This window comes from Symphalangus syndactylus, chromosome 1 (genome assembly GCF_028878055.3).
Source record: "Symphalangus syndactylus isolate Jambi chromosome 1, NHGRI_mSymSyn1-v2.1_pri, whole genome shotgun sequence".
Classification (NCBI taxonomy): Eukaryota; Metazoa; Chordata; class Mammalia; order Primates; family Hylobatidae; genus Symphalangus; species Symphalangus syndactylus.
The window spans coordinates 101,473,937-101,487,504 of record NC_072423.2 but is presented as its reverse complement, the minus strand read 5'-3'; the positions used below and the strand labels follow the sequence as shown (position 1 = coordinate 101,487,504).

General features: G+C 60.0%; 2 protein-coding genes across 4 annotated transcripts in view; both read left to right on the top strand.

Moving 5' to 3' along the window:
- On the top strand, positions 1 to 1,678 carry TNNI2 (troponin I2, fast skeletal type). The gene is made up of 6 exons (XM_055294574.2): positions 1 to 201; positions 366 to 407; positions 490 to 618; positions 781 to 870; positions 974 to 1,150; positions 1,456 to 1,678. Exons 3-6 carry the CDS (start codon positions 496 to 498, stop codon positions 1,549 to 1,551), a joined length of 486 nt encoding a protein of 161 aa, XP_055150549.1. The 5' UTR covers positions 1 to 201; positions 366 to 407; positions 490 to 495; the 3' UTR covers positions 1,552 to 1,678.
- A 10,204-nt stretch (positions 1,679 to 11,882) lies between these two features.
- LSP1 (lymphocyte specific protein 1) overlaps positions 11,883 to 13,568 on the top strand; it is a 40,613-nt gene continuing 38,927 nt past the window's right edge. The window contains exons 1-2 of one of the 3 annotated variants that reach the window (XM_063636072.1): positions 11,883 to 11,989; positions 13,320 to 13,564. In XM_063636072.1, the coding sequence (XP_063492142.1) occupies positions 13,512 to 13,564 (53 nt within the window). In that variant the 5' untranslated portion in view covers positions 11,883 to 11,989; positions 13,320 to 13,511. Of the gene's footprint in view, positions 11,990 to 13,288; positions 13,565 to 13,568 lie in introns of those variants that run through there. The other 2 variants (XM_055272183.2, XM_063636074.1) reach the window with 2 other exon arrangements.

Here is a 13,568-nt window from a genome sequence, read left to right as displayed (position 1 = left end):
TGGGGCAGGGGAAGTGTGGCTGTGGCCCGGTCACAGGGGAATCACTTCTTCTTTCTGATTCCTGCACTCCACCTCGCCGGCCGACCTGCCCCCAACTGGCCCTGTGGCCCAGACTCCTCTCCCCCAGCCTCCAGCCTCCCAGCACCATGTGCCACCTGGGCAAAGTGTCACACACCACACAGCACCGTGTCCCAGAGCAAGGTCTGGGGCCAGGGAGGCCCAGCCTGCGCATCATGGCCTCGGGAGTCCCCAGGCTCTGCTGGTCCCTGAGCCGGAGCCCCTGACCTGGCCAGGGAGCGTGGGAGGGGGTGGGGGTGCTCCAGGCCTGGAGGCCCTGACTCGACCCCCTGTCCCCCGCCCTGCAGAAGCGGAACAGGGCCATCACGGCCCGCAGACAGCACCTGAAGGTAGGTGTGGGCTCCCGGGGGGCGGCCCAGGTGGGTCTGCAGGGGAGCTGGCTGCAGCCCCTCACCGCCTGCCCCACCGCAGAGCGTGATGCTGCAGATAGCGGCCACGGAGCTGGAGAAGGAGGAGGGCCGCCGCGAGGCCGAGAAGCAGAACTACCTGGCAGAGCACTGCCCGCCGCTGCACATCCCAGGCTCCATGTCTGAAGTGCAGGTACCAGCCCCTCCCCGGCCACCTCGCCTCCCCAGCAGCGGGCCTGCCTGCTAACTCAGTTTCCCCACTTGTCAAGAGGGCCAGCGGGGTGGTCAGGGCAGGGGCAGGTGACCGTGGCTGCCAAGTGTCAGGACGGCCACCCACCCCGACACCCACCCCTAGGAGCTCTGCAAACAGCTGCACGCCAAGATTGACGCGGCTGAAGAGGAGAAGTACGACATGGAGGTGAGGGTGCAGAAGAGTAGCAAGGAGGTGAGTAGTGGGGCTGGGCGGGCAGCAGGCGGGCAGGCGGGGGGGGCTGGGGAGGCCGAGACCACCAGGACCTCGGGCTCCCACCCGGCTCCCCTGCCCACAGCTGGAGGACATGAACCAGAAGCTGTTTGATCTGCGGGGCAAGTTCAAGCGGCCCCCACTGCGGAGGGTGCGCATGTCGGCTGACGCCATGCTCAAGGCCCTGCTGGGCTCGAAGCACAAGGTGTGCATGGACCTGAGGGCCAATCTGAAGCAGGTCAAGAAGGAGGACACAGAGAAGGTGCGTGCCACGGGGGGAGCACACCGCACCTGCCCTGCCAGGGGAACACCTCCCACACCTGCCCTGCCAGGGGAACACCTCCCACACCTGCCCTGCCAGGGGAGCACCTCCCACACCTGCCCTGCCAGGGGAACACCTCCCACACCTGCCCTGCCCGGGGGCCCTGTACCACTGCCCCTCCAGGGTGCCATGCAGGGGACATGCCACTGCCCAATGCAGAGGGTAAACTGAGGCTGAAGGTGGTGCGGACCAGGGTGTGTGCATAAGTGGGTGGCCTGGGCTCTCTCCTGCCCTCCCCTCCACAGGAGCGGGACCTGCGAGACGTGGGTGACTGGAGGAAGAACATCGAGGAGAAGTCTGGCATGGAGGGCCGGAAGAAAATGTTTGAGTCCGAGTCCTAGGCCACTTGCTGCCCCTATGCCTGCCCCGGTGCCAGGCTCCCAGGAGAACATACTAGGGAGATGCACCCAGAGCCTGCCAGGGAGGGCTGGCCTCACCTCCACTGTCAATAAAGGATTTGAATCCCCATGGCTGGCCTGGTCTGGCTCTCCTCAGCCTCTTGGGCCATGCTTTGGGACCCCCCATCGGTGGCCTGTAGTGTGGTCAGTGGCCAGTGGGAAAAGCCTGGGAGGAGGCCACACGGGGCCTGGGATTTCCGGCTGGGAGGGAAGCTGCTTCCAGCAAGGAGGTGAGCCTGGGAAGGCCCCTACAGGGGAATCCACCCCAGGCTGCACGGGGCTGTTTGGTGAGGGCCCTGAGAGTTCCCCAGGCGTTCCTGGGGCTCGGCCTGGGCACATCCAAAATGCAGGGCTGGGGACGGAGGCTGCGGGGCCGAGCCAGGTCTGGGTGGGAGTTCCTGAGATAAGCGGGTCTCCCATTTGCACAGCCTTCCAAAGGCCCTCCCGGGGCTCCAGAGAGATCCACACATGTGACACACGTGTGGCCCCCGCAGTGCTGGGGGCAGCCCCCTATGCCTCCCAAGCTGCCCCTCCTCAGGGAGCTCATCTGGGGCAGGAAGCCAAGGACCACATTAGATCCCAGGCTGCTGTCCACGCGTGCCCACCCCCAGATCCTCCTGCTCATCCCCCTCCCACATCACTTTAGGGGCAGACCCCCAGCCCCAGGGCCTCCCTGCTTTTCCTATCTGCCCCCTGCCCTGAGCACTGAGGCTGGGCACGGGGAGCGTGGAGGGGCGAGCCTGCACGGTGGGCCGTGACCAGGCCAAATTGGCAGTCTCCGGGCTGGGGACCAGCATGATGCTGGGGGCTGGCCGGCCTGGTCTCTGGTCCTTACTGCCACCCTGAAAGGCAGGCTGTGTCACTCCTCACCATGCCAGGGGACAAAGAGACCTGTGCCCATCGAGCAGGGGCTGGGTCTGGCCCTGACCTGGCCCCAGTGTGGCTCCCAAGTCTCATTTCCACTCAGCCCCAAGATCCCAGCCCCATCTGGCCACCAAGGACAAGGCAGCTGACAGGTTCTGACGAGGCCGGTGACAGCAAGGCCACGTTATCTGCCCTGCTCTTTGAAGGTTGACAGAGCAGGCACGCCAAGGTCCCTGTGCTCAGATCTGCGCTGGGGAGGCTGCCAGCTCGCGCTGTGCCCTTGCCCCCAGGAGGTCCCTTCGATTGATCTGCCGGAGGTGGACGTGCAGCGGCAGTTCCACCTCGGGCTGCCTTGAGGGACTGACGTCAGTGGGCGCCCGGGACGGCCTCGGCTGTGTGCAGTCCCCTGCTCCCCGGGCACCCTCCAGCCCTGGCACTCAGCTCTGACCTTTTCTGTAGCTGGAGCCCCACACCAGTCCGAACCCCCCACCCGGGACTTCTCCTGGAGCCTTCTGTAGGGGAAGGCACGGAGCAGGGCAGCTTGGGGCCAAGGCGGCACTGTCTGGTGGGTGCAGCTGTGGCAGAGGTGCATGGGACCCCATGCCAGAATGATGGGACCAGGTGTGGCCCAGGGTGTAGGAGGCCGTGGGGTACAGAAGTGAGGCCCGAGACCTGGCCTGTCAGGGGGACACTGCACAAGCCCAAGACTCAGCTGAGACCTGAGGGAGGACAAGTGTGGAGGCAGAGGGTGCTGCAGGCCGGAGCACGTCCCATGCAGAGACAGGCAGGCAACAGGCAGAGCGAGGGACAGGCGGCGGTGGGGCCTGGCCATGGACCCCTTGCAGGGGACATGGCAGCTTTCCCGAGCCTGTGCCCACTGGGAAAGGGGGCTGGACCCAATCCCACAGGGCGTCAGAGGAGTGTGGCAGAGGAGCCAGGGCAGGAGCATCACACCTGGCTCCCAACCACAAGATTCAACTCGGCCAGCGCAGACACACTGTGTGGGAAAATTACCTTTTTTATTTCAAAGCAAGGAAGTGTTGAACACAAACATGAAATTCCAGAGTGACCCTCTGGGGTGGGTGGGGTGGGGGCAGAGCAGGGGCAGAATGGAGAGAGGACCCCTACGCTGATGTAGGTTTGGGGAATGTTTTAATTCTTGGGCTGGATAGTAGATGCACGGGTGTTCGTTAAATTTCCAATAAATGAGTGAATGAGTAAATAGCGAGAGGCCTGCGGAAAGCAAACCAGCAAATATCAAACTGGCGCCCCTCTGAGCTCGGCTCCATTCCCCTCAGGTGATTCTGGTGTCCCCGCTGGAGTGGGGCCTGCAGCCGGTGCCGCATGGGGCTGTCCCCCAGCTCTGCATTCTGGAAAGACCTCAGCAGGGTGGAGCACAGCGGAAGTCACCGCCGGGTCGGGGGAGTGAGGGATGGAGACGCGGAAGGGGCCAGGTCCCCAGGACTTGTTGGCTGAGGGACATGAGGAAGGCAGGCACCTGCTGGGGGCTCCGGCGGGCAGAGACTGTTCTCCAGGGCAGGAGCCGTGAGAAAGTGGCTTTGGGAGGACGTGAGGCACTCCCTTTGGGGCTGCTGGGTTTGGGGGCCCTGTGGAAATTCCGAGGGGAGAGCTGGCCCAGGCAGCTGGAGCAGGGGCTGGGCTGGAGATGTGGATGTGGGTGTCCTGGGTGGTGAGCCGATGGGCTGAGGCGCCCAAGGGCAGGGCGAGAGGAGAGGAGGGGGAGGGCGGGGACAGCCAGGGCAGCCGGGGCAGGCACCATGAGCCCCAGCGGAGTCCCGGAAGAGGAGGGGGACAGGCCCAGGGCAGGGGATGTGGGCAGCCCTGTGCGTGGCTCTGGAGGTCGGGGAGGACATGGCCTCTGAAGTCCCAGGTAACCCGTGCTAGGCTGTGGCCAGGAAGGGGTTGGGGAAGACTGAGAACAGCAGGCAAAGGAGGGAGGGGTGGGAGGAAGCGCACGGGGCACCCCTGGAAGTTGCGGCTGCTTGAGACAGAAGGCAGGGGTTCCTCAGGGGAGGCAGGCGTGGGTGCAGGACAGGCGTGGGTGCTTCTGCTCACGTGGGCATTTCCTGCTCTGCCGCTGAGCCACTGAGACGCAGACACCCCCGTGTCAAGGAGCATACCCGGCCCCAGGCCCTGCTCCCTAAAACTGTCCTCCCCTGAAGGACCCAGGGCTCCTCGGAAGAGAGGTTGACTGCAGGGCGGGGCAGGAAACGTGCAGGAAGAGCCTGACATGTCCTTTCTGCTAGGAGGCTGCAGTGACGCAGAGGGCCTGCCCTGTGCCCCCACTGATGGGAGCGGCCATCAGGACATAGACTGGCAGACAAGATAACAAGCAGTGTCCGCGGTAAACGTGCTCAAGTTCATAGCTACACTGTGGTTACACAAAACAACATCTGCATTCCAAGGAAACAGACCTTCAAGTCTTTAGGAGGAAAGGAGGGAGACAGAGAGACAGAGAGACAGAGGCAGAGAGACAGAGACAGAGACAGAGAGACAGAGACAGAGAGACAGAGAGACACAGAGACAGAGAGACAGAGACAGAGAGACAGAGAGACACAGAGACAGAGAGACAGAGACAGAGACAGAGACAGAGAGACAGAGACAGAGAGACAGAGACAGAGAGACACAGAGACACAGAGAGACAGAGACACAGAGACACAGACAGAGACACAGAGACACAGAGAGACAGAGACACAGAGAGACATGGAGACAGAGACACAGAGACAAAGAGAGAGACATAAAGACAGAGACAGAGAGATGGAGAGACACAGAAACACAGAGACAGAGAGAAACACAAAGACAGAGAGACAAAGAGGCAGACAGAGGGCAAGAGACAGAGAGACACAGAGGCAGAGGGAGAGAGAGACAGAGAGACAGAGGCAGAGAGAGAGACAGAGACAGAGAGACAGGAGACATAAAGACAGACTCAGAGGCAGAGAGACAAAGACACAGAGGCAGAGAGACACGGACAGAGGCAGAGAGAAAGAGACAGAGGCTCAGAGAAACAGAGAGAGAGGCTGAGAGGCGGAGAGGCAGGGGTCGAATGGCAAAGTGGACGTGTGCCCTGGGTGAGGGGGCTACAGAGGCCCCTTGTCAAATTCTTATTCTTGAAACTTCTCTGTGGGTTTGAAATGACTTCCCCCAAAGCTAAACTTTTCTTTAAATGTTAAAGCAATACAATTTGTAAGCAACAACAAAAACAGATGACATGATGCTGCTATAAAGACACATGCACACGTATGTTTACTGCGGCACTATTCACAATAGCAAAGACTTGGAACGAACCCAAATGTCCAACAACGATAGACTGGATTAAGAAAATGTGGCACATATACACCGTGGAATGCTATGCAGCCATAAAAAATGATGAGTTCATGTCCTTTGTAGGGACATGGATGAAACTGGAAATCATCATTCTCAGTAAACTATCACAAGGACAAAAAACCAAACACCACATGTTCTCACTCATAGGTGGGAACTGAACAATGAGAACTCATGGACACAGGAAAGGGAACATCACACTCCAGGGACTGTTGTGGGGTGATGGGATGTGGGAGGGAAAGCATTGGGAGATATACCTAATGCTAAATGACGAGTTAATGGGTGCAGCACACCAACATGGCACATGTATACACATGTAACAAACCTGCACATGGTGCACATGTACCCTAAAACTTAAAGCATAATAATAATAAAATAAAATAAAACAAAAAGATTCCTGGATTATAAGCCAATAAATAATAATTATTAACACATCATAAAAAAAAAAACAGATGACATGAAAAATACCACAAGTTAACAGAGAGGACCTCACAAGACCCAGGTGTGGGCAGAAAGGTGTCCCAGAGGGTGTGGGAGACTTCGGGGTGGTGGGGGAGGCCGAGGACTGCGTGTGTGCCCCTTGCTGAGGGCCGAGGGCGGGGCTGGGTGCCAGGCCCCCGGGGACACCTTGGCTAGGGTTACGGTTAGGGTTAGGGTTAGAGTTAGGGTTAGGGCCAGGGATCCAAGGCTGGAAAGTTGCCCTTCAGGGACAGCAGGAGGTTGGCCTGGGTGCCCTGGCCATGCTGGGCTCTGGGTGGAGCTAGGATGAGGCAGGTCACGGGGCTCCATTCTCTCCGCAGGGCTGAACTCAGAGGGGGCTTCCCCCGACCTTCACCCCCTCACGCACCTGATCAAGGGGAAGCCAGGAGTGGGTTCCCAGAGGGGGACACAGAGTTCCCCCATGAATGTCCACCTGCTGGACCCCCTGTGTGGTCCTCAGGGGTTCCCTGGGCCTCCACCAAGGCGCTGCAGGATCAGGGCTGGGCTTCACCGTCTCTCTCCAGCTGCACCTCACGCCTGACCTGTGCAGCCCTGTGTCCTTTTTGTTCCCCTGGCACCGGCTGTGCCTGGGCCCAGACCCACCTTTGCAGACCGGTGCCTGGCTCCAGCCATCCTTGGAAAGCTGAGCCTGGCGCTTGCCAAGGCCTCACCACCCCCACTCCTTCGGCTCCGGCTCTCCCCAGACAGCCCTGGAGCTCAGGGTTAGAGCTGCCTCTGTGGTTCAGCCCCTACTACAGCCCAGTGGGCTGCCCAGCCTCGGTTTACCCAGATGTACAATGAACGTGGAGATGAGAGCGCCCGCCTCACTGGACCACCAGGTAGGCAGGGACCTGGCTGGCACCTCCTGCCTCCCTAAGCTCCTCTTCTGTGTGCCCCCTAGAGTCAGCCTGACTCTCCCCCAGCCCCAGCAAGGCCTGGCTTGGCCCCCTGGACCACCCAGCTGCTGAATATCACACCAGGACCACCAAGCCTGCCTCTGCCCCAGGCCTGGAAGCTTCTCCCCAGACTCTCCCTGTGGCCATCTCCTTCACACCCTTCAGTTTCAGCATGGCCACCTCCTCTGTGAAGCCCTCCATGAGTCCCCCAGCCATCTCTGTGACTTCTCCTGGTTATTTTCCAGAATGACCATGGACTTGTTTTTTCATTTGTTCACTGTCCGTCTCTTCCTCTGGGAGGGAAAATCCACAAAGACAGGGACCTGGAGTTATTTGCAGCTGTGTCAGTGCTGCTGGGGCAAGGCATACAGCTGTGACAGGACCTCGGGACGGGGACAGGGGTCTGCATGAGGATTGTCTAACAGTCCCTACAGGATGCTGGGGCCGCCATGTACACTGGGGTCCTCTGGCAGCCAGTGTCCACTGTTGTGCGGGGCTGGCCGTGACCACGCTGAAAACCCCCGGATCCCCTTGTTGCTTTGCCCTCCTGCAAGCACCTCTGCCCCCTCCACAAGCACAGCCTGGCTCCAGGGCCTCTCCCTCCCCTGGCCCCAGTCACCCCCACCTCCTCACCACCCCCTCTCATCTCCCCTTGCTCCCCCTCCTTGCCAAGCTGCTCTTGACTCCCTGTCCCCTCCTCGAGCCATCAGGAAGGCCTGGGTCCTCGCAGGCTCCAGTCTCTGTGGCTGCCCCTCCAGCAGGCCGCTGAGAACCAGCACGGCATCGGGCCAGGCACGGTTTCCATGAGCTTTCTCCTTCTGATCCTCCCCTCCGCCCCTCCGCCCCCTCCACCAAGCCCCCAAAATCTTTCACTCACACCCCAAATCACCTGGGCCCCCCACCTCAAACCAGAGGCCATCGGGGCAGAACCCAGCAATTATCACCGCCCTCTCATGAAGCGTCCCGTGCCCTCCGGAGCACGTATCCACAGCGAGGCCCTTCACGGCACTCGGGTCAGCTCCCTGCCTGTAGGTCCCAGCCGGCCCTGCTGTCGCTGCAGGTTGAGCTTCTCATGAGTGAAGACCCCAGTCACTCTGACGCTGCCAAATAGTGGAGACGACACCAAGCTCTAAAGATTTTAAAAGAGAGAGAGAGAAAAAAATGAAGGCCAGGTGTGGTGGCTCACGCCTTTAATCCCAGGACTTTGGGAGGCTGAGTGGGGGGCCTCGAGCTCAGGAGTTCGGGACCAGCCTGGGCAACATAGCAAAACTCCATCTCTACAAATTTTTTTTTTTTAAATAAAAAGTAAAGTAAAAACTAAAAGCAAACAAAATAAATAGCCAAGCTCTCCCACGCAAGGCTTTTTGTGCCTACCGACGCCCGTCTTCTCCGACCTGGCCCGTGTCTCTTTGTGCCTGCTGGAGACCTTCTTCTGCCCTCAGCCGGCCCTGAACCCTGGGCTCCCCCAGTGCTGCCTCCCCCCACCCGGCCTGTCCGCTCTGCTAGGGGCAGCTGTCTGCTCATGCCCTCTCCTGGCATGCCTCTGACCCACCCGGCCTGTCCGCTCTGCTAGGGGCAGCTGTCTGCTCATGCCCTCTCCTGGCATGCCTCTGACCCACCCGGCCCTCTCGAAGGCTTCCCCACCCCTTTCCTGTCTGTGTCTGTCCCCATTGAGAGCTTCTCTTCCTCACTCTCTTCACTCCTGGGCCAGATTCCCCAGCTCACCAGTGGCCACGGCCAGTGGAAGGAGAGGGGCTGAGTGACCCCAGCTTGCATGCAGGGAGAGGGCACAGCCTCCTGCTTTGCTCCCCACAGCAAACCCCTCCAGCACCTGCATGTGCCCACAGAGTGATTTGCCAGGGAGGGGCGCTGCGGGATGTCCCTTCTAGCCCATGGTGCCAGCACACAGCATCTCCTGCCCAGGCCTCTCCCTGCTCGGCTGGGACTTCTACATGCACCTCCAGCCTGCTACACCGGTCCCAACCCCCGGCTTCTCCCCTCGAATCTGGGTCTGCACTGCCCAGACATCTGCCTTGTGGCCCCTGCACCTGGAGTGTCCCTGTGTCCTGCCCACCTGGGACAGACCTCATCCTGGCTGACCCCTCAGGGCTTCTCTGCTTGGCTCCATCCCCTGGAGTCTGATGCCCTCAGCTCGCTCCATCCCGGAATCCAAACTAACTCATCACCTGATGCAGCCGCTTGCTGGTCCCTGTGCTGCTCGCTGGATCCTGCACCAGATTTGGAGACAGGACAACGGAGGGGCCGGGGTCTGCCCTCCACACACCTCCCTTAGAGTTTCAGGAGTGAGCGGCACCGAGGGAAGAAATGATTCTGCATCTGATTCTTGGGTAGACTCTTACCTCTTCAGAGGAAGGCTCTGTTCCTGTTTAACCTCCCACCCAGCAGGGCCCACGCGGTTCTCAAACTTGCATGCACTGCCCGGGTGCAGTGGTTCATGCTTGTACTCCCAGCACTGAGGGAGGCTGAGACAGGAGGATGGTTTGAGCCCAGGAGCGCAAGACCAGCCTGGGAAACATGGCAAGACCCCGTCTGTACACAAATGAGTGGCTGTACACACAAAAAATTTTTTAATTAGCTGGACGTGGTGGTATGTACCTGCGATCCCAGTTACTTGGGAGGCTGAGGCGGGAAGATCACTTGAGCCAAGGAGGTGGAGGCTGCAGTGAGCCCTGGCTGCACCACTGCACTTCAGTCTGGGCAACAGAGCAAGACCCTGTCGCACACACACACACACACACACAAATGCCCTGACTGCTTGAGGGGTGGCTGGGCCCCTGCTGTGGACACCTCCTCCCTTGCCCATGCCTGCTAGTCCAGGCTGAGTGGAGAGAAGGGCTGGAGGCAGGGGCTTGGCCAGGGAGGGAAGGAGTGAGAAGCCGGCAGGCCACATGGGCTGGGCCGCCTCCGGGATGCTCTTTGCTTTTGTTTTTTTGTTAAAAGGTTGAGTGATTTGCACATCAACGTGGAGGGTGTAGGGAGGAGAGGCTGGGGGGATGGGGAGGAAGATGGATGGGCCGCAAGATGGCCCCAGTGTCTGCAGAGGAGGAGCTGAGTGAGAGAGCAAGAGTCGGCCTTCTCCACGATGGTGATGTGGGCAGGAGAGAGGGCTGGACGGCCACAGAAGGACACCCCGCACCCTGGCTTCCCTTTCCTCTGCGATTCGGGAGGTGAGGGCACACATCTGCTGAGAAGGCCTCCCAGAGCCCCGTGAGCATCCTGGAGTGTGCCTATTCCTCGGCCTGGGTTCCTCGAGAACAGGGCAGGGCTCCCCCACTCTGTGGCCTGCTTGTGGGCCATGTCGCTGGAGGGACTGTCCTGCTGCCCTGCGGCTGCCGTGACGTTGAGCTCCCATATTCTGGAAGTCCAAGACCCTGGGGTGGGCAGGGCTGGTTCTCCTGAGGCCTCTCCCACTGCTGGGGGTCCCAGTGCCCCTTGGTGCAACTGTCTTGTGGATGCCTTACCCTCATCTCCACTGTCTTCTCATGGGGAACTCCCCACCATGGGTGTCTGTGTCCCGTGTCCACATTTCCTCTTTTTTTTTTTTTTTTTGATACAGAGTCTTGCTCTGTCGCCCAGGCTGGAGTGCTGTGGCACGATCTCAGCTCACTGCAACCTCCGCCTTCCTGGTTCACGCCATTCTCCTTCCTCAGCCTCCTGAGTAGCTGAGACTATAGGCACACGCCACCACGCCCGGCTAATTTTTTTTTTTTTTTTGTATTTTTAGTAGAGATGAGGTTTCACTGTGTTAGCCAGGATGGTCTGGATCTCCTGAGCTTGTGATCTGCCAGCCTCAGCCTCCCAAAATGCTGGGATTGCAGGCGTGAGCCACCGTGCCTGGTCCACATTTCCTCTTTTTGTAAGGAAACCAGTCACACTGGATGAGCGGTCACCCTCCTCCACCATGACCTCATCCAGCTAATGACACCTGCAGCAACTCCGCTTCCAAACACGGTCACGCTCTGAGGGGTTGGCCTAGGGGTAGGGTTTTAACTTCACCATATGAATGTGGGGGTGGGGGCATGATTCAGCCCCAACAGGGTTGGGTAGGCAGAGGGGAGGAGGGCACACTCTCCAAGCCCCTGGGGCAGGCCGATCGTCACCCCAGCCTTCAGTTCCAGGGCCTGTGGGCCTCCCCCTCTGGCCGAGCAGCTTCGAGGACCTGGGGCTGAGTGTGGTTTTGTGCTCTGTGTCTCCCTCTTGAAATTCTTACGGTTTTTTTGTTTTTGTTTTGTTTTGTTTGAGATGGAGTCTTGCTGTGTCGCCCAGGCTGAAGTGCAGTGGCACGAGCTTGGCTCACTGCAAACTCTGCCTCCCAAGTTCAAGCGATTCTCTTACCTCAGCTTCCCGAGTAGCTAGGCTTACAGCCGCCTGCCACCATGCCTGACTAATTTTTGTATTGTTAGTAGAGACGGGGTTTCACCATGTTGGCCAGGCTGGTGTCAAACACCTGACCTCAAGCGATCCACCTGCCTTGGGCTCCCAAAGTGCTGGGATTACAGGCGTGAGCCACTGCACCCGGCCAAAATTCCTAGTTTTTGAACCACAGGATTCTGCATTCTCATTTTGTTCTAGCTCCAAAAGTGAGGCAGCCGGTCCAGCCTTCGGGCAGTAGAGGGCGGGAGGGGGTGGACCCCAGCCTCCACCTGCCTGTCCTTTTCCTGGCAAGGTTCCTGAAGCTCCCAGCCACGACGTTGGGGCTGCCCTTCTGCAGGCCAGGGGAAGGACCTCAAGGGCAGGAGGACACAGGCATTGCACCTGCCGACGCGGTGCCTGGACGGGTGGGTAAGCGGAATGGCCGCAACCTGAAAGGGAGACCCTACCACCCCGAGGGGAGCTGTTTCAGGATGGCCTCAGGATGGAGGCCACATGGTGAGAACCGCAGGGCTCTGCCATGGGCCGCTCTGCAAGGGAGACTTGGGGGTCCTTAGGGACCCCCAGGGACGGGGCGTGGGGAAGACACAAGCATGGGCTGTTCATCTCCATGGCGCTGGGCCTGATCTGGTTCTAGCCCTGCCCATCATCTGGGCCACGGATCCCTCTGGTGCCTCCGCTCGTGGGGCTCTGAAGGCCTCTGCAGGTCTTTGTGGTGTGCTTGGTGGGTGGGGGGCTCGCTGCTTCCCAAGGAGGCGGCCTCTGGTTCTGCCCCACCCTGATGGGTCAACACTCTAGGCCCAGGGCCCTCCCAACCCCTGGCCTCTCTCCAGCCCCTCTTTGCCATGGGAGCCCCTGCAAGTCCTTGCTGGTTGGATTTCTTAGGCCAAGCCGCTGGCCAGGGCTCCCTTCTCCCCTTCTCCTGTGCTGAGGTTTCCAGCAGGGAAGCCTTCGACACCTCTGTGGCTGCCCTACTCTGGCCCAGCTTAAGTCCTCCCCTGCCTCAGCTTTTGGGGTCTGGCTCCTGCAGTCATGCATCCCTCCTCCTGACTCTGGAGCCACTGCATGGTCACTCCCAGAAGCTGAGGACAGTGAGGGCTGGAAGCAGCCTCCATCCCTTACTTCGGGCCGGCCTATGCCTCTTGGGAGGGTCCCTGAGGCACTGCCTTTAGAGCCTGGGGACACGAACCCCTCGGTGGTCAACTCCAGCGCCCAGAGCACAGAGAGCAAGGGGCAGCGGGGGGACGAGGCAGCTGCCCGACAGCTCGGCATCAGCAAGGGAGCCCAAGACGGAACAAGGCACCCGACGGGTAGAACACAGGGGCATCCCAGGCGCAGCCCCCAAAGCCACCTGGGACCCACAGCTGTTTGATGTGCTCAAGGCTATGACCCCAGGCTTTGAGAAAAGGCTCCACCAAGTTCCACGAGCACCTGCAGGAGAGCCGACCTCTGGGGAGATTTCACTCAGAGGCTAAAACGCTCATGTGGTGCTTATGGGATCACAGACATGTTTGTCCCCGATGCTGCAGGAGAACTGGCCACTCACAGATGGGCCTGTTGGCCAGAGCTACTAGCGGGGACCAGGGGCAATGTGGGCCCCCCTCCCCAAGCCATGAGGAGCTGCCTGAGGCCATCTTGGCCCTCGCACCCTGTCTCTGTCACGCCAGGCCCCTGTAACTTGCTTAACGCTTCCTGAGGGGTGGTTTGGGTTTTTTTTTTCTTCCTCTCCTCTTGTAGCAACAGATTAAAAAACAACACCCTGACCCAAGCCGAGATAGGTTCCAAACCTCAACCTGCAGCCGGAAGGGGGAAGTGAAACTTGGCTGGGGGTGGGGGCTCAGAGGCCGCCCCAGAAAGCACTGAAAGCCACAGCACGTACACCCACTCCAGGGATCTGCCAGCACCCTGTGGGGCCCAGACTACAGGCCGATGGCGGAGGCTTCGAGTGACCTGGGCGCTGAGGAGCGGGAAGAGTTGCTGGGGTAA

Excerpts from the sequence above, each read along its gene's own strand:
- TNNI2 (XM_055294574.2), top strand. The coding sequence starts at position 496 with ATGCTGCAGATAGCGGCCACGGAGCTGGAGAAGGAGGAGGGCCGCCGC. Across the intron at positions 619-780 it reads GCTCCATGTCTGAAGTGCAG|GAGCTCTGCAAACAGCTGCA; the intron begins GTACCAGCCCCT and ends ACCCACCCCTAG. Across the intron at positions 871-973 it reads TGCAGAAGAGTAGCAAGGAG|CTGGAGGACATGAACCAGAA; the intron begins GTGAGTAGTGGG and ends CCCTGCCCACAG.